This window comes from Leuciscus leuciscus (assembly GCF_965113295.1).
Source record: "Leuciscus leuciscus genome assembly, chromosome: 1".
Lineage (NCBI taxonomy): Eukaryota > Metazoa > Chordata > Actinopteri > Cypriniformes > Leuciscidae > Leuciscus > Leuciscus leuciscus.
The window spans coordinates 14,574,037-14,600,292 of record NC_138725.1 but is presented as its reverse complement, the minus strand read 5'-3'; the positions used below and the strand labels follow the sequence as shown (position 1 = coordinate 14,600,292).

The window sequence follows — 26,256 nt, the reverse complement described above, 5'->3', positions numbered from 1 at the left end:
GGTCCCTGTACGACCGGAGCAGGAGCTTGGTTCGCATTGCCGGCAGTAAGTCAGACTTGTTCCCGGTGCATGTTGGACTCCGGCAGGGCTGCCCTTTGTCACCGGTTCTGTTCATAACTTTTATGGACAGAATTTCTAGGCGCAGCCAGGGGCCGGAGGGGGTCAGGTTTGGGGACCACACAATTTCATCTCTGCTCTTTGCGGACGATGTTGTCGTGTTGGCCCCATCAGACCAGGACCTTCAGCATGCACTGGGACGGTTTGCAGCCAAGTGTGAAGCGGCTGGGATGAGAATCAGCACCTCCAAATCCGAGGCCATGGTTCTCAGTCGGAAAAGGGTGGTTTGCCCACTTCAGGTTGGTGGAGAGTTCCTGCCTCAAGTGGAGGAGTTCAAGTATCTTGGGGTCTTGTTCACGAGTGAGGGAAGGATGGAACGGGAGATTGACAGACGGATCGGTGCAGCTTCTGCAGTAATGCGGTCGCTGTACCGGTCTGTCGTGGTGAAGAAGGAGCTGAGCCGTAAGGCGAAGCTCTCGATTTACCGGTCAATCTACGTTCCTACTCTCACCTATGGTCATGAGCTGTGGGTTATGACCGAAAGGACAAGATCCCGGATACAGGCGGCCGAAATGAGCTTTCTCCGCAGGGTGGCTGGGCGATCCCTTAGAGATAGGGTGAGAAGCTCAGTCACTCGGGAGGAGCTCAGAGTAGAGCCGCTGCTCCTCCACATCGAGAGGGGCCAGCTGAGGTGGCTCGGGCATCTTTTCCGGATGCCTCCTGGACGCCTTCCCGGGAAGGTGTTCCGGGCATGTCCCACCGGGAGGAGACCCCGGGGAAGACCTAGGACACGCTGGAGGGACTATGTCTCCCGGCTGGCCTGGGAACGCCTCGTGTCCCCCCGGAAGAGCTGGAGGAAGTGTCTAGGGAGAGGGAAGTCTGGGCATCCCTGCTTAGACTGCTGCCCCCGCGACCCGGCCCCGGATAAGCGGAAGAAGATGGATGGATGGATGGATGGATGGATGGATGGCATTTCACCCCCCAATCCCAATCCACCCATTTCATGTTATGTTACGTTATGTTTTGTTACATTTTCACTGTTTACAAAGGCAGGGCCTGCCATCTTGTCTTTTTGGCTTGTTGTTTCTGATTGCACTTTAACCCCAAGGGGGAAATCCAAATCAAATCCCAGAAGGGAAAATCAAAACAAAATAAAAGTTAAAACTTGTTTTGAACAATTTCTTTGTCATCTGCAGATTGATTTTAAGTAAGGGAAGAAAAATAAATCGATTTAAATCGATTTTTTGTGAAAAAATCTGGGATTTTTTTTTAAGCCATATCGCCCAGCCCTATAATCCATCTTTCTTTCTAACTAACTAATCTATCTTTCTTTCTTTCTAACTAATCTATCTTTCTTTCTTTCTTTCTAACTAATCTATCTTTCTTTCTTTCCAACTAATCTATCTTTCTTTCTTTCTAACTAATCTATCTTTCTTTCTTTCTAACTAATCTATCTTTCTTTCTAACTAACCCATCTTTCTTTCTTTCTAACTAACCCATCTTTCTTTCTTACTGCATGCCTGTTGTACGTGGCCCCTCAGCCGGTGTTGGTGGACACTTGTTCTAGGGGCGGCTGGCCCGGAGGAACAAAAGGTCTGATCACGGGCTGAGGGTTTGGCGTAAGGCCAGGGTGATTGTCACTCGGAGCGTGCCACTCGGCCACGGCCACCTCGGGACTCGGCCATGAAGCCAGTGCTGAAGCGGTCTTCATGTGGAGGAAGCCGTTCTATTGTGGCTGCGTCCGCCATACGCCCCAGGAGCCTCTGAAAGGTTTCAGTGGGACCCTTTCTCACTTCTTAACGGCACCGACCAAAGCATGCTCTTCTCAGGAGATGTGTTGGACCGAATCCATCTCCATACCGGAATAAGAGATCCCCAAACACAAACAGGAGTGCTGTTGACAGCAGTTGAGAGCTCAGAAGGCTTGCGACCACCGCTGCACCGATCGGCTCCGAAGAGAAAGACTAGAAGGGCATTTTAAGAGATATGGTATACAATCATACCTCTGATTACACAGCATTTCACCAGATAAATAATTATGGGGATAAGATATATTGATTTTTATATCAAACAGTTTTAAAATCGTACCTGTTTGTATCTCATAATCCAACAGTGTATAAAACAATAGCCACAAAATGGCAGCAGTAGCGTTTGTATGAAACAAGAGAGAGTGAGTCCACGATACTGGATGGCTGAATTACATAACTGTACACAAAATATTGATTCGACTGAGTTTTAATACTTTATTACACCACAGTGTTGAAAAATGCTACAGAAGTGGACGTGGTTAAGCTGGAGGAAGAGGAGAGACTGACAACAGCGACGGCTTCTGATTCAGACCGTTTCATTTCGCTCTCATTAAAAGCATAAAAGCTTCACATAAAAGCACGCAGCAAATTATTATTATATATGTATTTTGCTGCGGTATACAGTGTTTCCGACAGGATTTTGTGAGACTGTGGTGGGTGGACATTGGTTCCTCTAAGACCATTTTGTACATTTTATTAATCTGGTATTTTTTGAGAGTTCAAAATGAAGAGCTCCAACCCATGTTCAGTGTGCACAAGTCTGTATATTGACTTTTATATTTTTCATTGGCCATCGTTGACACGTCGCAGAGCAATATGGGTTTCTGCCAGGGTTGATATTGTCCCCACCACTTTTTGAAACAACTCGTGGCACGGATGTACCTAATACAAATAAATAAAACTATATCTATAACATAACTAGCAGGAAATTCATTTACTTCTCGAAAAAATCTCAAAACAATTCTCGCCACTAACAATATATATTAGTAGATCTCATTAAATGGCAAATAAAACCCAATGTACTATTAAAATTGATTTCTGGACATTGTAATTTAACTTTTTCCGAGAATTGTTATTGTACACATATATTGTACATATATCTTAGCATTGTATAGCAACCTCCTCCCCCACACACACCTGTCCCAGACACTTTTTAAAACAAAATTACGCCACTGGTTGGAAATGTGTGTTCTGTTGTTCAAGCCATTCAATATGTCACGCTTAAGCTTCATTTTCAGTGGAAACCACTTTGGCATAGCAATCACTTGTATAAACTGTTATCGCGCTAAAAACCAAATAATTTGTGTTTTTTCTCACAGCGAAATTCAATTGAAATTCACTTGATCTTGTGCTAGTTCACTTGTTCACTTGCTTTAGTCCGGACCAAATACAATGTTGATTTTTTTGTTTGTTTTTTGTGGTTCGCTTTCACACTGCCCTTTTTGCATGTGAACCAACATTTGTGAACGAAACCACACGTGTGCTAAGGTCATCCATTTGTGGCAACCACGAGAAATAGACAAAGGGAAAAGAGTTTAATAACAAAATAGATTGTACTCTGAAGAGTAAAGGAACACTATGTTTGATCTTCGACTACGCCACCCTGGGAATTTCACCCAGAGACTGTAATCCCTGCACAGGTTCCCCTCTAAAGACAGGAAGAAATGGAGACACAGGTATTTATGCAAAATTAAAAAAGGGTATTATAATTTATAAAAAATCTAAGGCACAAAAAGGAGACAAGCCCCAAACATTCAAATATAATGAAAAAAAAGAAAAGGAAACTGTGGCCTCTATTAAGAGGCACCCTCGCAAAAGATACCTATGTTCCCCTCACACACACACACACACTGAACGCTCACACTCACAGCACACACACACACTGAAGGCTCACACTCACAGCACAAGGGCCCCAGTGAAGTGATCAGTCACAGCACATGGTGTTAACACCACCACTAAGAAGGGAGGGGAACAGTCAATTTCCTATGTCAAAGAGGCCACAGCTCCTACAAGGAAAAACACACTCCACACCACACACATATATATACACACACACACACACTCACTCCACAAAGAAGACAAATTAGTAAATGATTATATAAGTTGACAGGTGGATGGCAAATGTTCATCCATCAACAAGCACCCCCAAATTCAGTAATCTTTAACCAGCAAAAAAATAAATAAAACATTATATATACAGTATATATATGTATGTGTGTGTGTGTGTGTGTGTGTGTGTGCGTGTGCGTGTGTGTGTGTTATACAGATGCACAATAAAAAAAAAAAAAAAATTCTAATGAATTAACAATGTACAAAATAAATCAACATATTTACCAAAGAAAACAGTTCAAAACAAAAAAAATGTATTCAAAAGTAGAAAAGACACAAAAAGGAAGAAGCAACAACCAATTAATCCTATTACAAACAAAAGCTCAAGCTTAAAAGTGCAGATTAGTCACGTCACATAATTTACTATAATGCGGTAAATGGGATTGTAGCTTATCATGCCACACATTCATTGGACAGAAATTCTCAAGTAGGGAAAAGCAGGAAGTGCAAAAACAGGCTTATCATGAAGATCTTTCGTAGTACAATTTTTATGGTGTTATCATCAGCTACTAACGCAATATGAAGAAACTTCTGAGCACAATATTATCATATGGGGGAATGTAACTTTGTAGACTAAAGTGAATTTCATTTAGTATTAATTGTATCTTAATTTTAATTAATGTTTTATCAATCAATTGCCTGGATTTGATAAGTGATAAGTATATAACAGACAATCATGACGGAGGCGCCGACGACTGAACTGGAGTGCGTCTCATAAATGAACCGAAACTCAACATAAGGTTGCCTACTTGCCTCACAGACCTGAGAAATACATGATGGAGATGGAGAAAGTTGAGGAAAAGACGAGTGAGACGGAGAAAGGGAGAGATACAGAGGAGTGAGATGGAGAAAGGGAGAGATACAGACGAGTGAGACGGAGAAAGTTGAGGAAAAGACGAGTGAGACGGAGAAAGGGAGAGATACAGACGAGTGAGACGGAGAAAGTTGAGGAAAAGACGAGAGAGACAGAGAAAGTTGAAGAAAAGACGAATGCGAGTAAGACGGAGAAAGGGAGAGATACAGACGAGTGAGACGGAGAAACTTGAGGAAAAGACGAGTGAGACGGAGAAAGGGAGAGATACAGACGAGTGAGACGGAGAAAGGGAGAGATACAGAGGAGTGAGACGGAGAAAGGGAGAGATACAGATGAGTAAGACGGAGAAAGTTGAGGAAAAGACGAGTGAGATGGAGAAAGGGAGAGATACAGACGAGTGAGACGGAGAAAGGGAGAGATACAGACGAGTGAGACGGAGAAAGGGAGAGATACAGACAAGTGAGACGGAGAAAGGGAGAGAAACAGACGAGTGAGACGGAGAAAGGGAGAGATACAGACGAGTGAGACGGAGAAAGGGAGAGATACAGACGAGTGAGACGGAGAAAGGGAGAGATACAGAGGAGTGAGACGGAGAAAGGGAGAGATACAGATGAGTAAGACGGAGAAAGTTGAGGAAAAGACGAGTGAGATAGAGAAAGGGAGAGATACAGACGAGTGAGACGGAGAAAGGGAGAGAAACAGACGAGTGAGACGGAGAAAGGGAGAGATACAGACGAGTGAGACGGAGAAAGGGAGAGATACAGACGAGTGAGACGGAGAAAGGGAGAGATACAGACGAGTGAGACGGAGAAAGGGAGAGATACAGACGAGTGAGACGGAGAAAGGGAGAGAAACAGACGAGTGAGACGGAGAAAGGGAGAGATACAGACGAGTGAGACGGAGAAAGGGAGAGATACAGACGAGTGAGACGGAGAAAGGGAGAGATACAGAGGAGTGAGACGGAGAAAGGGAGAGATACAGATGAGTAAGACGGAGAAAGTTGAGGAAAAGACGAGTGAGATGGAGAAAGGGAGAGATACAGATGAGTAAGACGGAGAAAGGGAGAGATACAGACGAGTAAGATGGAGAAAGGGAGAGATACAGACGAGTGAGACGGAGAAAGGGAGAGATACAGACGAGTGAGACGGAGAAAGGGAGAGATACAGACGAGTGAGATGGAGAAAGGGAGAGATACAGAAGAGTGAGACAGAGAAAGGGAGAGATACAGACGAGTGAGACGGAGAAAGTTGAGGAAAAGACGAGTGCGAGTAAGACGGAGAAAGGGAGAGAAACAGACGAGTGAGACGGAGAAAGGGAGAGAAACAGACGAGTGAGACGGAGAAAGTTGAGGAAAAGACGAGTGAGACGAAGAAAGGGAGAGATACAGACGAGTGAGACGGAGAAAGGGAGAGATACAGACGAGTGAGACGGAGAAAGTTGAGGAAAAGACGAGTGAGATGGAGAAAGGGAGAGATACAGACGAGTGAGACGGAGAAAGGGAGAGATACAGACGAGTGAGACGGAGAAAGGGAGAGATACAGACGAGTGAGACGGAGAAAGGGAGAGATACAGACAAGTGAGACGGAGAAAGTTGAGGAAAAGACGAGTGAGACGGAGAAAGTTGAAGAAAAGACCAGTGCGAGTAAGACGGAGAAAGGGAGAGATACAGACGAGTGAGACGGAGAAAGTTGAGGAAAAGACGAGTGAGACGGAGAAAGTTGAAGAAAAGACGAGTGCGAGTAAGACGGAGAAAGGGAGAGATACAGACGAGTGAGATGGAGAAAGGGAGAGATACAGAAGAGTGAGACAGAGAAAGGGAGAGATACAGACGAGTGAGACGGAGAAAGTTGAGGAAAAGACGAGTGCGAGTAAGACGGAGAAAGGGAGAGAAACAGACGAGTGAGACGGAGAAAGGGAGAGAAACAGACGAGTGAGACGGAGAAAGTTGAGGAAAAGACGAGTGAGACGAAGAAAGGGAGAGATACAGACGAGTGAGACGGAGAAAGGGAGAGATACAGACGAGTGAGACGGAGAAAGTTGAGGAAAAGACGAGTGAGATGGAGAAAGGGAGAGATACAGACGAGTGAGACGGAGAAAGGGAGAGATACAGACGAGTGAGACGGAGAAAGGGAGAGATACAGACAAGTGAGACGGAGAAAGTTGAGGAAAAGACGAGTGAGACGGAGAAAGTTGAAGAAAAGACGAGTGCGAGTAAGACGGAGAAAGGGAGATATACAGATGAGTGAGACGGAGAAAGTTGAAGAAAAGACGAGTGCGAGTAAGACGGAGAAAGGGAGAGATACAGACGAGTGAGACGGAGAAAGTTGAGGAAAAGACGAGTGAGACGGAGAAAGGGAGAGATACAGATGAGTGAGACGGAGAAAGTTGAGGAAAAGACGAGTGCGAGTAAGACGGAGAAAGGGAGAGATACAGACGAGTGAGACGGAGAAAGGGAGAGAAACAGACGAGTGAGACGGAGAAAGGGAGAGAAACAGACGAGTGAGACAGAGAAAGGTAGAGAAAAATTAGGAACAAATGGCGCTCTCCAAAAAAAGAAAAGTGGACAGTGAAAATAGAGCATTTAATCCAGAATGGACAGACTCATTTCTGTTCATACTTCCGACTGGGAGCACTAAACCAGTGTGTCTCATATGTTCAGAAACCGTGGCACTTATTAAAAGTGGCAATGTGAAACGCCATTATGAGACAAAACATAAAGGTTATGAACAAACATACCCACTCAAATCTGAATTAAGATCACAGAAAATAAGTAGTCTCAGAGCCCAATATGACCAGTACACCAGGATCCTGAGCCACACATTCACTGCCCAACAACGTGCTCATGAGTGTTCCCTCAGAGTTGCTTGGATTTTGGGTCAACACAAAAAGCCATTTACTGATGGAGGGGTTGTCAAAGAATGCATGAGTGCAGTAGCTGAAACACTACTTGAGGGAAAACAAAAACAAGAGCTTTGTGATAAAATAAAGCAAATACCCATGTCAGCATCATCTGCCACAAAGAAAAGTGAAATATTAACTCAGGATGTGCTAACCCAGCTAGATGAAGCCATGCATAAGGCACCATGTGTAGGCTTAGCTGTGGATGAGTCCACTGACATGTGTGACAATGCTCAGCTGTTAGTGTATGCCAGGTTTTTCAACACAGACCAGAAAGCATTCTGTGAAGACCTGTTAGGTGTCACTCCCCTTCAGACCAGTACAAGAGGAGAAGACATCTACCTGGCCATTAAGGAGATGTTAACAAAAAGAGGAATAGAGCCAAAACAAGTGGTTTCAATAACCACAGATGGAGCCCCTGCTATGATAGGGCAGCAAGACTGAAAGAGGACAATCCTGAGCTCATAGCTTACCATTGCATAATTCATCAATCTGTCCTCTGTGCCTCCCTGTCAGATGAGCATGCTGAGGTGATGAATACAATGATGAAAATGATCAATTTTCTCAGGGCATCCTCTTCCTACCAGCATCGCATGCTTAGGGAATTCCTCAGAGAAGTTGATGCCAATGCTGATGATCTTTTGCTGCACAACAATGTGAGATGGCTCAGCAAAGGCAGGGTGTTAGCGCGCTTTTGGTCCATCAGGAGGGAATTAGCATCTTTTTTGGCAGAGCTAAGAAGTCAGAAGGCAACACAGTTTTCTCTCTTTTTAGAAAATGAGAAATGGATGGATAATGTGGCCTTTTTGGTTGATATCACTTCACATCTAAAGATTTGTGAACTGATGACAGCAGTCCGCTCCTTTCAGAGGAAACTTGAGGTTTTCAAGGAAGACCTGCAGGGAGACTGTGTACACTTCCCAGCAGTGCAGGAACAGGTTCAGGGACGGAGAGATTTGTCTTCTTTTGTTAACTTTATTGATAAGCTGATTGCAAACTTCAGCAACTGTTTTGACAGCTTCAGCTTTGGAGAGCAGCTCACCATGTTCATTCAGAATCCATTTCTGATCACAGATGTCAGGGGGTTCTCAAAGGAAGTCACACAGCATTTTAAATGGGTAAATGCTGGGCCTCTCCAGATGCAATTGGTTGATCTCCAAGCAGATGTGGCCCTGAAAGAGCAGTTTGTAGCTCCAAATGGTCCCTGAGACAGCTTTCCCAGGTCTAAGGAAAGTAGCCCTATACATCTTGACCATGTTTGGCTCCACATACAACTGCGAGGCAGCTTTCTCCACAATGAACTTTATCAAAAATAAATATCGTTCCAGGCTCACGAATGAGCACCTTCACATGTGTATGAGAATGGCCCTGACTCCATTCAAGCCAAGGTTTAAAATCCTGGCAAGACAAGCTAGAGCTCAGTTCTCTCACTGAGCAAAAAAAGTGGGGGAGTGGGATATAAGATGGGAAGAAAGTGATACTCTAAAACTGTTAAATTGTTAAGATGTGTTGAGATTTATTATCTGTAAAATTGGTTGAGACTGTTGAGTCAATATGTGAAACAGGAAAGGGTACATTTTTCCTCCCTTTTATTATTCTGAAGTTAAGCACTATTTTTGAACATGCACAATTTTCACATTTTATTTATTTTCTTATTTTGAAATGCAGCCCTACTTTCATATAGTTAATGAGAGAACTTTATACATATCTACTACAGTCATTCATATATGTTCAGCTCTATGTTATGTGACAATAAATATTGTCAAAAAGTTTTTGAATTTTACTGAATTCATTTGATTTGTCAGTCAGGTATTGATGACATGCAGATGTTGATACAACTACTAGGCTACTTGAATATATATCACACTAAATAGTTAGACATTATGATCTTCCGGACCTTTGCTTCAAGAAATTTTCTCTAACTGGACCTCTTTAAATTGTAGTTGAATACCTCTGCATTATAACATTCAAACATTGATCGTGTGAAATAATGGCACCCTTGGTAAATATGAAACGATTAATCTATAATTAGCTTGGTTGTTGATTATTTTCATGATAGATTTCATCAATAAGGTCTAGCAGCCCTAGTTAAAGTTTGTTTTGATCATCAAAAAACAATTTAAGAAAATCAAACATCATGACATTGAAGAACTAAGATTTACATTGTTTCAGGTCAAGAATATAAAAGACATCCAATTAATTATTTTAACATTTAACTTTCCTGATTTTGTCCTTTTATATTAATTTGACCCAGGAAAAGCCTAAACAGCAGGTGAACTGGGAAGTCTGAAAGCCTTTTTACACTAAACACAAATGTTTTGTTCAAGCTGATTTTGAATAAAGCAAATTATTATTTTTTTTGATAATATTTCTACTATTTGCTTTGCCCTTTAAAGACATGTGCTGACCAGATATAAACTCTTAGCTGCTACACATTTAAGAGCATTTGGTGGCACTAGTGAAACCAGCATTAAATATTGGAATTACTTTAAATAAAACATTAGCATTTCATGAGCACGTTGAACTACACACTAGAAAACAATGGATCAAAAACAACCCATTTTGGGTTGTTTATTGGCCAAAATATGCTGTGACTGACTCCATTTTGGGTTGTTTATTGGCCAAAATATGCTGTGACTGACTCCATTTTGGGTTGTTTATTGGCCAAAATATGCCGTGGCTGACTCCATAACCTGTCCATAAACAATCAGTGTACAGTTCTGAGAACACATTTTAACTTTCTAAACATTTATATTCTGTTTTCTTTTTTGTTTTTTTTTAATTCATAGAATTTTATGCAAGGCATCAGGCTTTCCATCATGCGAAAAGACAGACACAAGACTTGTGTAGGTGACTCACACCACGCCTCTGTATGTTCCTTTATTTTGTTTTGTGTGTTGAGGGAGGTCCACCTGAGAGTGGCACTTCCTTCGCTTTATTTACACCTCCAACTTGACGTCAACGCAGAAAGGGTCATAATAAGAAATCTGAAACTAAGGATGCAGCCGACGAACTATCTTGGTTAATAAAGAATATAACCATCTAAAAGTGTTCTGCTGAATAAAGAGGTTGTTGTTCATCTCTGCATCTCTCAAATCACATGAGAGAGCCGTGACAAGAGTCATTATCCACAAATACAAAGGAACTGTTGTATCTTCAGTTGCTCACTAGAGAACAAGCCGCTGGCTAGACATAGTCATGCTTGCACAGAAATAGCAGTCATGCGCTTGATATTGAAACAGCAGTCATGCGCTTGATATTTAACTATGATGAAGACGGCTGAATTCAGACTATAAAAGAAGAGACCTGGACAGGACTCTTTGCTCTTCCTTGCAATCTCCAGTCTGATACACCAGCAGTTATATCAGATGCAAGAAGCTTTAAGCCTAGCTCGCCTTAGGAAAAAAAATATATACTATGGAAGTCAATGAGACCAGAAACTGTATGGTTACTGATATTCTTCTAAATATCAGAAACTCGTCTGAATGGATTCAAAAACGGTAAAACTCTACTGTTTAACTCTGGGGGAGTTGTAAAATGAGCCTATTTCCAAAAAAAAATTGGCGTATCCCTTTAAGTCTATAGCTAGAATCTCTCTGTTATTAGTACTCATTTTATAATCTGTAACAAGTATTCTTTTCATTAGATTTTTTTAATAAATATTGTTAAACATTTATTATAATCATCTGACTGGACCTTGGATTCTTGGGTACGTGTCACATTCTTCTATGTGGATCAGGGAGATCCTAACTGGAGGAAACGACAAGAGGGTGAGCATTCTTTTGATATAAGAATAATCACTGTGAGATTTGATTGATTAATAAAGCCTAGCCAAAGAAGCAGTTTACGACAGGGTTATTGTTGTATAGCGAACATGATTGAAGAGTACCTTAAAAGGTAGACTTATAGTACAAAGAGATCTATTATCTTTATAATAGAATACGAATTTGTATAGACTGATTGTGTCGGATTCTGCAGTTTCTCTCCACCGACTGATGGAGCATGATGGGAAACGACTTGCTGACGACACAGCTTAATGCTCATTGGTTTAAACAACCGTGATGTATTGTTCTCTTTTAAAATGTCTGATTTTAAAACTCCGATATCATGTTTTTATGTGTATAAATTATGTGTGAATATTCCCAAACTCTCTGACAGTGCGATCTCTATATGGGTTATGTGATGTAATTTTTATGAAAAAAAATATATATATAAAAAACAAGTCTGTATTAAAGAAAAAATTATTGCTAAACACGTATTTGGATTGGTATTAAATAACAAGTAGGCTACTTTGTGTGTATTGTAACTTCATTATATTTTTTTCATATAAAAGCAACAGAACTCAAATTACATCTATTAGCAACACCGTGCACGAGCGTCTATCAGTCTTTGATCTCACAGGTGTCAGATCCACTGCGAGGAGAGAGATCTGGTAGTCTTGTCTGCACTTGCACTAACGGCCGTGAGGAAGTGGTATCGCTTCCTCTTTAAGCACTCGCGCTTAGTCTCACTGTGAAAGCAGACGGGAAGCACAGTATCTTTCACTCTCTCATACAAATGTTCTATTTACAGTCTCGTTGTAACTTTATAACAGTGTACATTGTGTTAAAACTTTGTTGATCAGCATAATTAGCAAACTCTCTTTGAAAGTGGCGCTTTTAATCGTGATCTGTCTATCGCTTCATTCGTATGTGTGTTTTTCCATGCTGGAGTGAGAGAGTAGGACTTACGGTGTGTTTTTGCTCAATTTGCCTCTTACTACTTTTCTTTAAAGGTATGTAGGCACACTTAATGGTTATTTAATTAGTTTTATGTTTCAATGTGATTGAATAGCAGTCTAAGATATAATATTTGTTTGACTAACATCGTCAGATACCACATGGTTCAATCTTATTCAATGGTACATGCATGATTGTACCAAAAAGACTTTATATTACACAATATTTACACACATTTTCTTGATGTGTTTACATGATGGAGCGTTGCAAGTATGCTTAGTATTTTTTCATTTGCATTAACTGTTATTTTATGTAGTTACATTTTGTGAAACAATATAATATTTTTTTGCCTACATGTAGCCTATACGTGCAATTACCTACATTAAAGGGATCCACCTCTGGAAAGATGATTGTGTACTATTTACAAAGGGAACAATTATGTAGCAGAAATGTGAAATTATTTTTTGAATTTGGAGCCTTCTAGACTGAGAAGTTTAGTTTAGTTTAGTTTTATTTAGAGTTTGACAAGGCAGGATATTGAAGGACAAAACCCTGAAATGTATCAAACAGAACACATACTCAAGACAGCCTTATATACCTAATAAAAAAAAAAAAAGTATAATAATAATAATTAGGGATGGCTGACGCGAAACAGTCGTTCCGAAGCTTTGCGAGATCCCGAAGCGCACATGTTTCGAAACACTGATCCGAAGCGTGATTCAAAACACCCATGTCACGTGACTATGGCCAAACGAAGCCTCGAAGTGTTTCACCATGTGTTTCATCAGGGGCCTGTACCATGAAGCCGGTTTAGGTGGCTAGCCAGCTATGTTTCAGTTTAGTTTCCGCCAACCCTGGGTTTTAGGTACTATGAAAGTAGCTTGGCTTTAATCGGTGTTCGTTGCCATGGTATCTTACGCTGCACGGCTAACCTGCTCCGGGGCAGGTTATGTTCTGGATTCAAGATCTCAGACTGAAGTTTGACCAATCAGCTGAGAGCAAAGAAACATATAGGTGACGTAACTTATTCCCAGTGTCTGTTACAATGACTTCACCTTTTCTTCCAAATCCTGTGACATCTCAGCGCAAATTGTTTGACAAGCACTTCGTAGAGAAAGAGTTTTTAGCCAGACAAAATCCCCTTGCCTTTCCTGATAGTTACTTGTATGAAAGATACAGATTTTCCGCGGAAGGAATGTCTTATCTTTGCGAACTTCTTGAGCCGCACATAAAGAATTTAACACGTCGAATTCATGCACTTACTGTACCGCAAATGGTATTGCGTTGCGTTTTTTTGCAAGTGGTACATACTTGCACGGTGGGTGACGCACAGAAGCTCGGGGAAAACACGGTTTGTCGAACCATTCGTAAGGTGGTCCTCGCTCTGCAGGAGTACATGAATAGTTTCATTAATAGTGTTCCCCGGACATTTATCGGCCATGTCCATAAAAGAGGGCTTTTATAAAATTGCCGGTAAGATATATTGATAGGGTGACATCACATGAACACATTTTTTTATTTTGTTAAAAAAAGCAAATTGCACAAATGTACTATACAATATAATACATGTTAAGAATTATTTTAAATCTTTATTATTTTGTTAATCTTATGATAGGATTCCCTAGCTTTCTTAGTAGTACAAATACGTTCTATATTTATGTAAAATTATGTATATATGTATGTGTAGCCTATAGCCTATTTTTATAATATATAAAAAATGTGCATGTATCATTTTTTATATATTATAAAAATAGGCTATAGGCTATATTACACATATAGGCTACACATACATACATAATTTTACATAAATATAGAACGTATTTGTTTAACTTACACATTAACAATCATCAATCTTTCTCCAACAGTCTTCTCTTGCTTTGGCAGCAGAGACCGTATTGTTTCGAGCTTGAAATACATATTTAAAGTCATCGTAATTCTGAATGATTATCTCTTGCTCCTCCGCGGAAAAATATATCGCTCTCGCTCTACCCGCGATTGGTTGTTCAGTGTCGACATCACTCTTTTATGTGCACGCGCGCGTGGAGTAATCATAGCTTAAGGATCAAAGCCTGAGTTGACAGAGAAAGTTGATGAGCTGCATCATGGTACCAATAAAGCCTGATTGCATCGGTTTGGTTTTGTCAACTCAAAACTAATCCTGTAACCTCGAGTTTGTTCAGCTCATGGTACAGGCCCCAGGTGTGGTCCGCCGAATCAGCATTTGATTGACACGGTCGGGAACAGACCACACAATCGCACATCTGTATAAAAGTGAAATCAACGCATATTGACCTCGTGGGTTTTTGTGAGAGGAGTTTGATTTTGAGATAGCGGACTTTTGGTGATATAGTGACATAGTGCGATTTGATTAGTTATAGGCTATTTAGGCTTACATTTAAATTTACACAACACTGATAGGCTAGAGACAGACAGAGTATACATATAGTGACAAATTAATAGATAGGCCTACATATATATAAATATATATAGACAGCTAGATTAATAGATAGATACATATATAGATAGATTATATATAAATACATAGATAGATTATAGATAGATACATATATAGATACATATATTATATCTAGATACATATCTAGGTAGGCTACATATCTAGATACATATTTAGAGACATAGATAGATTATAGACACATATCTAGATACATAGATAGATTCATATAGATAGATACATAGATAGATAGATTTGGATAGATAGATAGATAAAATGGAGGCTCCCCAGAAGAGATGCTGTACATCTGTGGTGTGGGAGCATTTCCGTTTAGAAACCCCAAATAAAGTGAGATGTGTGTATTGTGATCGGCAGCTAGCCTACTGCAACAATACATCATCCATGATGCGCCATTTGAGGAGAATTTGAAATTTGCGTATTTGCCCAGAACTCATGATCCACTAACTTACTGGAAAGAGAGAGCAGTAATCTTTCCTCATTTGTATGTCCTAGCTAAATATATATTTGCACGTCAGCAACAAGAGTCCCTTGTGAGAGGATTTTTTCAAAGGCTGGAGAAATTATTTGTAAAAAAAGAAGTAGGCTAAGTCCTTCCACAGCAGAGAAATTAATATTTTTAAATAAAAATCTCTAAAAAAGTGAGACATTGTGGCTTGATTTCTTTTATTAATATTCATTTTGCAGGACCAAAATAACATTATGCACAGTGAGGAGCCAACAGGTTACAAGCTTCACATATTAGAAAAATACAATAATAAAAACAAAACAAATTTTTTTAATGGCTCGTCTAGGTTGTTTCAGATCAACACCTGCAAGTGACCACTAGGTGTCACCGTTGAGACGGGTGTCGGATTGACTGAAGCCTCGAAACAATATGGCCCATTTGGTTCAACTGTTTCATTGCTTCACGAAGCCTCGATCTGCCCACCTCTAATAATAATTCAGCTTTTGCATTCTACAGTCGCCATTCATTATGTTTACTGTGGTGAGCAGGACGAGGCTGAGGTGCGCGAGGCTGGTGGCGTGATTACTGATGAGCGACACCTGTGAGACGCACCGGTCTTGTATCTCTCACGGAGGAGCAGGAATTTTCTTAGCAATGCTAAAACGCACATCAACCGAAAACTTGTTTAGCGTTCATGTAAACACTACATTCATTCACATGAACGCTAAACAAGTGATCGGTTGATGTTGTAACATTTTCACACACTCTTTGGTTTGGGTTTTTTTCTTTAACCCTCAGAATTCCTTCCGGAGTCACACCCTGGGCCTTCCCGGTCAGAAGTGACCGGACACCTAAAATTAAAACTTCCTCCATCCCAGTAAAACCAATGCAATTTATTTTTGTTCTATAATATTTATTCTTTTTAATTTTGTATTTTGAGAGAATTTTATTGAATTTATTAATATTTATGCAATATTTATTGTCTATTTTTGCCATTATAAATAATAAAAAAAATTATACATGTATGTTTTTTTTTTTTTTTTATGCAGTATTTTAGTTTAATATAGAGTCTAGGCCTTCAAAAAAAATGTTTTAAATAAATAGTAACAAATGATCAGTTTACTTGAACTGAGGCGCTACAGCGATCTGTCACGTCACATTTACTAGCGCCAAAATGGTATTTATTGTCTGAATTTCGTAATAAAATGGACAGAATCTGAGAGCTGAGAATTTGTATCATATCAAAAGTAACCTGCTCTGTCCAGTCTGTCGGTCTCCGTGTCCTCTTTGCTCCGCGATTTTTCTCTGCGTGAGAAAATGTATGTGTGGCGCGAGAGAGTGTGAAAACTGTAAATTGCGCGAGTCTCACGTTGAATGCGTGAGAGTTGGCAGCCCTGCTTTTAGAAGTGGAATAAGGCCTTGTCCACACGGACACGGGTATTTTTATAACCGTGACTTTTTTTACGCGGTTTGGCCGTTTGTCCACACGGAAATGCAGTATCAGGTCACTGAATCCGAACATTTTTGAAAACCCCTGCCAGGGTGAGGATTTCCAGAAACGCCGGTTGCAGTGTTGTCGTGTAGACAGTAAAACCAGGGTTTTTGCTTCTGATTCAGGCTTCCGATTGGCCAACGTGGCTTTATGATCGCCGCCTGCTAGTGTGGCATGCTCTTGACAGTGCGTGATAGCGTGTTTTTGCGTTTTCATATAGGCAGAGATTTCTTTTAAACCGAGCATGTGTGTCCGTGTGGACTAGGCCTAAATCGCCAGCAGTGTTCCTCCTTCCGCCATGCTTCTTCTCCATGTGAGGATTGTTTACATTAGACTAGAGTGTGCACTGCACCGCATGAACACAGTGCCTTCTACATGTGGGGATTGTTTACATCAGAGTGCGCACGTGTTCTTGCGCAGCACTCCGCTTTTGTAAAACAGAAAAAAGCTCAACGTGAAACCGCCTTTTTTAAGCGGTTGATGGAAAATAAGCTAATGCACGGCATATACATTACCTTGATTTATCGCATTACCGAATACCGGCACATAATGCAATATGAAGAAACTTCTGAGCATAATATGATCACATGGGGGAATGTAACTTTGTAGACTAATGTAACTTTGCTTTTCATTTGTTATTTAAAGCTCATTTGAAGTTCTTCGACACCACATAAAAACACTACAAGCCTAACTGAAAAAGTTCAAACATTATTAAAAACAAATGAACAGTCCGTAATAAAATAAGAACAAATACACGAATGACAAGCAAAGATACTAAACAAAGCTACAAAGTCTGATAGTAGTGTTCAGGTACAGAAATTAAGTATACAGGGTTCGTACAGGTGCTTGAAATCCTTGAAAGTGCTTGAATTTTGATGTTGTGTTTTCAAGGTTTGAAAAGTGCTTGAATTTTGGATAAAATGCTTGAAAATACTTGAATTTGTAACTGTATTTCTTTCACAAGAAATATCTTCTATCTCTGACGAAATAGTTCTTTATTAAATGGAGAAGAAAAAAAATGTAGCCCTTCCGAATCAGATACAGATTGATTTACGTTACGCTGACCAGAGCAAAAGTAGGCGGAGTTTTCATTTCGATTTTCGCGGTTGTTTGGATGCACCGTTTTTATTGGCCAGGCAGCGGCAACAGTTGAACTATTTTAAACTGACCGCGGCGTGCGCGCGAGCTCGCTGAGCTCCGCTTCGGTCCGAGTCGCGCGGCGCAAGCCATTGAAATATATCGGTTTCATTTCATAGCGCAGCGCGGTCCGCGTCCTATCTGAAATGGCCATTAGTGACTGAGAGTACTTGATGTGATAATGTAATGTAAGTATTGCATGTCCGTTATGTCACGTTCATTTGTGGAATACGGAGTGAACATTGCCAAAATTACAGACCGTGCAAATTAACCTGCAAACGTTAGCCCAGTGCATAACAACAGTCGTTGATTGCTGAACTGAAATCAGTCTGTGTCTTTAGTAGTATACTGTTAATGTAAGGTTTAGGATGGCCCTATGCAATATTTACACTGCTCTATTCCAGTAAATGTATTAGCTAACATTATGTCTTGACTCTTGGCCCAAGACAAAATCTTGGCAATGAAATACATTTATCAGGCAGGTGCCTATGCACTCAGATATTGTTCAAACCTTGTCTATATCAATAATGTGTCCCAAAACGGGAAGGCCTGTCAAATATTTCTGTTCAAATCCTGTCTTCATATTTTAAATTAATTGAGTTTTACAGCCTATAAATCACATTATCTGGTAAGCAATATTTGGACATTAATATAATGAAAAGTATATTATTCATATGCTTTAGGCTATATACTTAGTGATACATTTTGAAGAATAAAACTTGTGATTGGCTTAAATATTAGGGCTGCACAATATATCGAAATATTGCAAATGTATATTACAATATGCATAATTGCATATCGCAACGGCTTGCAATAACTGGGGTCATGAACAAAAGACAAAGAAAATCACTCACTACTTTTGGCTGAATAGGCTAACTTTTGTAGCTTTAATAAGAATCAGTATATTTAATTCATGCAGTGAAAACTAAGCAGTGTTTATTTTTACATTTGGTTAATCAGTTTCTGTTGTTAAATAAACGTAGGATAACCTGAACCCCTAAACCCCAGTGATGTTAAAATAACACTTCTTATGCTACAGAACACTGATGTTCACTGTCTTGAAGTTGTAGGGATATTTTCTTATTACAAAAAGAATGTGAATTGAATATCGCATTATTTAATGAGTTATTGCATATCTCATTTTTCTTCAATATTGTGCAGCCTTCTGCTATTATGAAACATTTGGCTGTTTATCTCTTTTGATGTGATAAAAACACTAAATAATAATTTTAACTATGTATTGTTATGTAATTTACGGTAGTGTAAGGTGCTGGAAAAAGCTTTAAAATGGACCTGGAAAGTGCTTGAAAAGTGCTTGAATTTGACCTTGGAAAAAGTGTACGAACCCTGAGTATAGTTTCATCTTTGTTAAAGCTGTATTTTGTTGTTTTGTTAATATTAATAACACAGAACACAGTAGGAATATTAGGTGTCTACTGTCACTTTAAGACAGAAAGCACTGACCGGAAAAAAACGACAAACATCCGGTTTCTTTCTCACCTGTCCACGTATGACATAACCGAGAGAATATCTGCAGATTCATATCTGCAGAGTCCCGATTTTCGCCTCTTCGTCTGCATTTAAAATTGTTTGAATGTGTAAATTGGAAAGAAAAAATATCCGAATTATAAACTTTCACTCTTTGATGGTTAAATTTAGCAGTTAATCTGCGAATCACATGCATGCCGAACCGTGGGCCAGCTGGTCCGTACGGATCATGGAACAACTGCGATCCGTTGCACCCCTAATGTATAGGCAATTCATCACCCCAAATTACATAGTAAAAATCTGACCCTGTCAAAAAAGGTGTAGTGCTCTCTGCAATTGGGTCGGCTTATGTTCACACTTTAAACAACCGTACCTGAGTTTGTTTGGATCCGGACCGAGACTACCTCTTCAGCCGTGTCTCGGTACGGTTGTTCGGTCCGGACCAGAGTGCGATTGCTGTATTCACACCTGCCCAAAAGATCCGCACCAATGGGCGAAACGAACTTGAGTTCAATTCAATCGAACCAAACAAGACAGGTGTGAATACACCCTTATAAAAAGGCATAACAATTATTGTAATATTTATAGCAGTTGTCTACTTTGTTACATCATGGTTGACATTTATGTCATTTCACTTCATATCTTTCTTGGAATTGTTTTGATGCACTGAAAATGAAATGTCTTTTTCTCTTTCATGTCAGACCTGATGGAAGAGAGCGAGGAGAGTGAAGAACTGAGTGAAGTGAAGGAGGAACATCATGTCAAACCTGGAGAAAAACATTTGAGTCGCTCAAAGACAAAAAATAAAATTTTAAAGAAAAGAAGAGACAATAAATCTTTCACCTGCACTCAGTGTGGAAAGAGTTTATCAAGCAAACAAAGTCTTGAGTGTCACATGAGAATTCACACTGGAGAAAAGCCGTTCACATGTGATCAATGCGGAACGAGTTTCCCACATAAACATACTCTTAATGTTCACATGAGGATCCACACCGGAGTGAAGCCGTTCTCATGTGATCAATGCGGAAAAACATTTTCTAGTTTATCAGCCCTGAAGACACACCTGACAGTTCATTTGAAGGAGAAGCCGCATTCATGTTCTGTGTGTGGAAAGAGTTTTTCACAGCGGGGTAATTTACTAGCACATCAAAAAATTCACACTGGTGTGAGAGAGTACATGTGCTTTGAGTGTGAGAAGACTTTTACTACAGCAAACAAGTTAAAACTGCACGAGAGAATTCACACTGGAGAAAAACCTTACAAGTGTTCACACTGTGACAAGAGATTTAGTCGATTAGCAGATCTGAAAACACATGAGAGGATCCACACTGGAGAAAAACCTTACAAGTGTTCACACTGTGACAAGAGATTCTGTGGATCAGCACAACGGAAAACACATGAGAGGATCCACACTGGAGAAAAACCATACAAGTGTTCACACTGTGACAAGAGATTCATTCAGTCAGAAGGTCTGAAAACACATGAGAGGATCCACACTGGAGAGAAACCTTACAAGTGTTCACACTGTGACAAGAAATTCAATGCGTCAACAAATCTGAAAACACATGAGAGGATCCACACTGGAGAGAAGCCGCACACGTGTGATCAGTGTGGGAAGAGTTTCTCTGTTAAAACTCAACTGAAGCAACACATGAAGATCCATGCAGTGGAGAAACCACATCACCACAGTCTGAGATCACGGTGAGTAATTCATCTTTATGTGCTGAGAAACAAAATGAAATTGAAATCTTGAAGTTAGTTTGGCTTGTGTGCTTTTCCTGCTGTAGCTCACCATTGTGAACTTTATTTCCCTTTCGTCATGCGAACTCCGACGTGTCGTCGGGGGAGTTCCCAGACAAATTGTGATCACACTAGGGAACTCAAATTGCCTACAAGTGAATTAAAATGAGCCAATGAAAATTGGCATACAGGATTTGCATTCTGCAGCCCGCCTACCAGCGCGGGTATAAAAAGGCGGAAGCAACGCATGCATAGTGCTTTTAGCTTCGGAGCCGGCCGGTTGTGTCCTCTCTGAGTGAATGAGCTTTAAGATTGTTTCTATCTTACGCTCTACGAGTCTGCTGTTTCGGGAAGGGATCTCTCTGTGTTGGCGTGAAGGCGTTTCAGCGACCGCACGATTTCCTGTCTGCCGGCTGCGTCTACACGCTGTTAATTCAAAAGCTGTTTTCACAGCTGGTAAATGGTTGAGTGTGCACAGCGGGCTTGCAGTTTCCCCGCTGTGTTGCCGCGTTGGGTCCCTGTGTGCTTCAGCACAATAAAGAGAGTACTTTCTTCCTGAAAGAGCAACACGAGTGAAGATCGCGTCCTTTTCAGGATGACGTTTCACTCGTGTGTTTCTGGATGCATTTCCTGTCCTCATTTGATGGCCATGTTCATTGTTTCACATGCCTAATCAGTGTGTGAGACTACGTTCGTGGGTGGTTCATGTTCTCTCAGGAGTGCATGACCACGTCGGCACGTTGTTCGTCTCCCCTTTTTAAAGGCTCGAGCCGCTCAGCGTGCTGTGTGCCGTTGAGCGCCGGTTGACAGCACGTGTTGTCACGGCAATCCAGCGCGCGTCATTCGGCGCTCAAGATCAAGACTCGCGTGCCTCTATGAGGTGAGTCCCTTTGCTTATTTCCTGATCTAGTTTCTCTTCTGGTGCACCAGGAGAGGGCTACTTTGGCGAATAACATTGGTGATCTGAGGGTTACAGTGAGCACGAACCACTCACTCCTCTAGCGCATCGCAAACATGCTGAGACTGTTCGTGGGTGGTTTGTGCTCTCTACATGAGAGCATGACCACGTCGGCACGTTGTTCGTCCTGCCTGAGGGCTTGAACGCTCAGTGTGCCGTGTGTCATCGAGGCGATGGCCACGTTCACTGTCTTGCATGCCTGGTTGACGGCCATGATCGCTGTTTCACATGTCTAATCAGTGTGTTGAGACTGCGTTCATGGGTGGTCCATGTTCTTTCATGAGTGCATGACCATGTCGGCACGTTGTTCGTCTCCCCTTTTTCGTTAAGGCTTGAGCCGCTCAGCGTGCCGTGTGTCGAAGAGGCTTTGAATGGGATTTTGGTCCTTCTCATGAGGGACCAAGCATTTCATTCGGGGCCCCAGGGGAGGACAGATGTCGATCGCTACATCGGAGAGAGGGCTGTTATACTCTGAAAATGATGAGTTTCTACTGTAATGGTGTGTTCTCGTGCTGAAAATTCAGACTTGACAGCCACACTTCCTGGGTCTAAAGTGCCTGGATGCGTGTGAACATTTTTGGCAGTATGGAAGCATTTTGGTGCCAATATGGCAAGCCAAGCATGCCTAAATCTGCAGACGTTTTTCCTCTCTCACTACCCCTGCACATTCAGTGCACGTGGGTAGTTCTGATTCGGGGTGGAGCTACGCTTAATGACTTACCGTGATTAGTCACAGCGCTGGCCCTCGGGCAGATGATGTCCACACTGGTCGTCCAGAAGCGCCTCAAAACCAGCCCGCACTGAGTTCGTTTCCCCCCAGCAGAGGAGCGACCCGGAGTATGTGATGTCTGCTCTTCGGGAGTGCGTGTCATCACCACTCCTTCCCCCGGGGGAGGGCCGGGTGGAGAATTTCATTTCTGTTCCGCCGCTGGTCATCTAGTCAGTGGTACCCAAAGTTTGAGCAGTCCACTTCCTCTGAGTCACTCACGGGCCCCAGTGCTCAGATGACAGTGAGGGCTACGGCCTTGTCACTCTCATTTCTCGCTGGGTGAGGAGGTGGAAACCAGGACTCGATGCCCCCGGGCCTCGCTCCTCGTTTCCCCTCACGGTTGAGTCTGGCAGACCAGTAAGACCAGTCTCCTCTGTCCGAGAGGGTCAGAATGGCAGTGTGCGCAGCCCACGAACGGCGCCACTCCCGTTCCCCTCTCCCCAGCTCGCGGATAGCAGTGACGCAGCCTCGGCTGCGTCGCTCCTGTCTGCAGCTGGGCCCGGAGGCGCAGAGACCAGGTCACGAGGAGTCAGGACCTCGTTCCTCATCTCTCCCCCTCCCCTCGCCACCGGGCAGCCCGCAGCAGAACGCCCACGGGCCTTCTCTGCCGTCTGCCCACAGGTGGAAGCAGGTTGGTGTTAAGTTAAAACGCCCAGACCCCGCTCTCTGTCGCTACAATGCCACCAGAGCCGGGTCCCTGTCTTCCACCTCGCTGCCCCTCCGCGGGTACGCCTGTGGTTCGGGTGGGTTTGTTGAGACGGTATCTGGAAGCCTGGCTAGCGCTTCCGGGTCCGTCCCGATGGCTCATCCGCACCATTCGGTTCGGCTATGCAATTCAGTTTGCACGGCGGCCTCCCAAGTTCAGGGGTGTCCACTTCACCTGTGTGCGGCCAGTGGGTGCCCCTGTCTTGTGGGAAGAGATCGATGTCCTGCTGGCGAAGGACGCGATCGAGCCGGTCCCTCTTGCCGAGATGAGGTTTGGGCATTGTACCCAAGAAAGGCGGTGGGTTACAGCCAATCCTGGACCTGCGAGTTTTGAATCGGGCCCTGCACAAACTCCCGTTCAAAATGCTCACGCAGAAGCGCATTTTCCAATGCATCCGTCCCCAGGATTGGTTTGCAGCGATCGACCTGAAGGATGCGTACTTTCACGTCTCGATTCTTCCTCGACACAGACCATTTCTACGGTTTGCTTTTGAGGGTCGAGCGTGTCAGTACAAAGTCCTACCGTTAACTAAACGGTATAACTAAATCAGCATACTATCATCTGAAAAATATTGCAAGAATTAGATGCTTTGTTTCCAGACAAGACTTAGAGAAACTTGTGCATGCTTTCATCACCAGCAGGGTGGATTATTGTAATGGACTCCTCACTGGCCTTCCCAAAAAGACCATAAGACAGTTGCAGCTCATACAGAACGCTGCCGCCAGGATTCTGAGCAGAACCAGAAAATATGAACATATCACACCAGTCCTCAGGTCTTTACACTGGCTCCCAGTTAGATTTAGGATTGATTTTAAAGTATTATTACTGGTATATGGTAAATGGTAAATGGTATATAAATCATTCAATGGCCTAGGACCTCAATACATTGCAGATATGCTCACTGAATATAAACCCAACAGATCACTCAGATCATTAGGATCATATCAGCTAGAAATACCAAGGGTTCATTCTAAACATGGTGAGTCTGCTTTTAGCTATTATGCCAGCCACAGCTGGAACCAGCTTCCAGAAGAGATCAGATGTGCTCCTACTGTGGTCACATTCAAATCCAGACTCAAAACACTTCTGTTTAGCTGTGCATTTACTGAATGAGCACTGTGCCGCTGTTCGTCCGACTGTTTGTACTGTACTGTATTTTACTCTATTTTTCTAAACTGTTTTAATTATTCTTATTTCTTTTAATTATTTTAATTTCTCCTATGTCAGCAGGGCATTTAGCCCGAAACTGTAAATGCCCACTCAGAAGGTGATAATGTGAAAGTGATTAATGTGGGTTTGAAAGTAGAACAGTATTTAAATGACGATATTAAAGTTTTCGTCTGAGAAAGAATGTGAACGTAGTGCTAAAGAAAGTGAAAAGAACGTGTGAGTAAATGAGGGAGAAAAGAAAGTTAAAGGAAAGTTGATAGATGGAAGTCGTAAGAAGATTGAAGGTTAAAAGAAGGTTGAAAGATTTAAGTCTTAAGGGAATCCTTTGAAAGAAAGATCTATAATAAATATTCTTTTTTATTTTTTAAAAGTACTGTATTTTATTTTATTTTTCTAAACTGTTTTAATTATTCTTATTTCTTTTCATTATTTTAATTTCTTCTATGTAAAGCACTTTGAATTGCCATTGTGTATGAAATGTGCTATATAAATAAACTTGCCTTGCCTTGCCTTGCCTTGCCTACCGTTCCGGCTGGCCCTGTCGCCCTGTGTCTTCACGAAAGTCACGAAGGCGGCCATTGTTCCCATGAGAGAACAAGGCATTCGCATTCTCAACTATCTCGATGACTGGCTCATTCTAGCTCACTTGCAAGGTGTTGTGCGATCACAGGGACATGGTGCTTCGGCACTTCAGCCGGTTGGGGCTTCAGGTCAGCTGGGATCAGAGCAAACTCTGCCCCATGCAGAGGATCTCTTATCTCGGTATGGAACTGGACTCGGTCACCTGGACTGCGCGCCTCACGGAGGAACGCGTCCAGTCAGTGCTCACCTGCCTCAGGTTCCTTTGAGGCAGGACAGCGGTTCCACTGAAACAATTTCAGAGCCTCCTGGGGCATATGGCAGCCGCAGCCGCAGTAACGCCGCTCGGCCTGTTACATATGAGACCGCTTCAGCGCTAGCTTCACGATCGAGTCCCGAGGTGGGCGTGGCAGAGCGGCACGTTCTGGGTCAAAGTGACCCCGCACTGTCGCCGAAACCTTCTCCCCGTGGCCGGATCCTGCGTTTCTTTGGGCCAGAGTGCCCTTAGTCCAGGTTTCCAGGCATGCTGTGGTTTTCACAGATGCCTCTGCCATGGGGTGGGGGGCCACGTACAAAGGGCATGCAGTCTCGGGTCTGTGGACGGGGCCCCAGCTGCATTGGCACATCAACTGCCTAGAGTTGCAAGCAGTACGCCTAGCCTTGTGTCACCTCAAGGGGTTTCTCAGACACAAGCATGTACTGGTCCGTATCGGACAGCATTGCGACCATTGCGTACATCAACCATCAAGGTGGTCTACGCTCCCGTCGCATGTCGCGACTCGCCTCCCACCTCCTCCTTTGGAGTCAGAAGCATCTGAGGTCACTTCATGCCGTTCATGTTCCAGGGGAGCTCAACCGTGTGGCAGACGAGCTCTCACGGCTGCCTCCCCTGCCA

General features: G+C 42.2%; 1 protein-coding gene and 1 long non-coding RNA gene across 4 annotated transcripts in view; one reads left to right on the top strand and one right to left on the bottom strand.

Annotated features, from left to right (window-relative positions):
- LOC309503418 overlaps positions 1-26,256 on the bottom strand; it is a 177,274-nt gene that overhangs the window by 144,414 nt on the left and 6,604 nt on the right. The gene's annotated exons all lie outside the window — the stretch shown is intronic.
- LOC309500856 (uncharacterized protein) overlaps positions 10,575-26,256 on the top strand; it is a 134,769-nt gene continuing 119,087 nt past the window's right edge. Inside the window, exons 1-3 of one of the 3 annotated variants that reach the window (XM_082172619.1) lie at positions 10,575-11,186; positions 11,426-11,456; positions 20,141-20,412. In XM_082172619.1, coding sequence (XP_082028745.1) covers positions 11,172-11,186; positions 11,426-11,456; positions 20,141-20,412 — 318 coding nt within the window. In that variant the 5' untranslated portion in view covers positions 10,575-11,171. Of the gene's footprint in view, positions 11,457-12,216; positions 12,461-20,140; positions 21,141-26,256 lie in introns of those variants that run through there. The other 2 variants (XM_082172620.1, XM_082172618.1) reach the window with 2 other exon arrangements.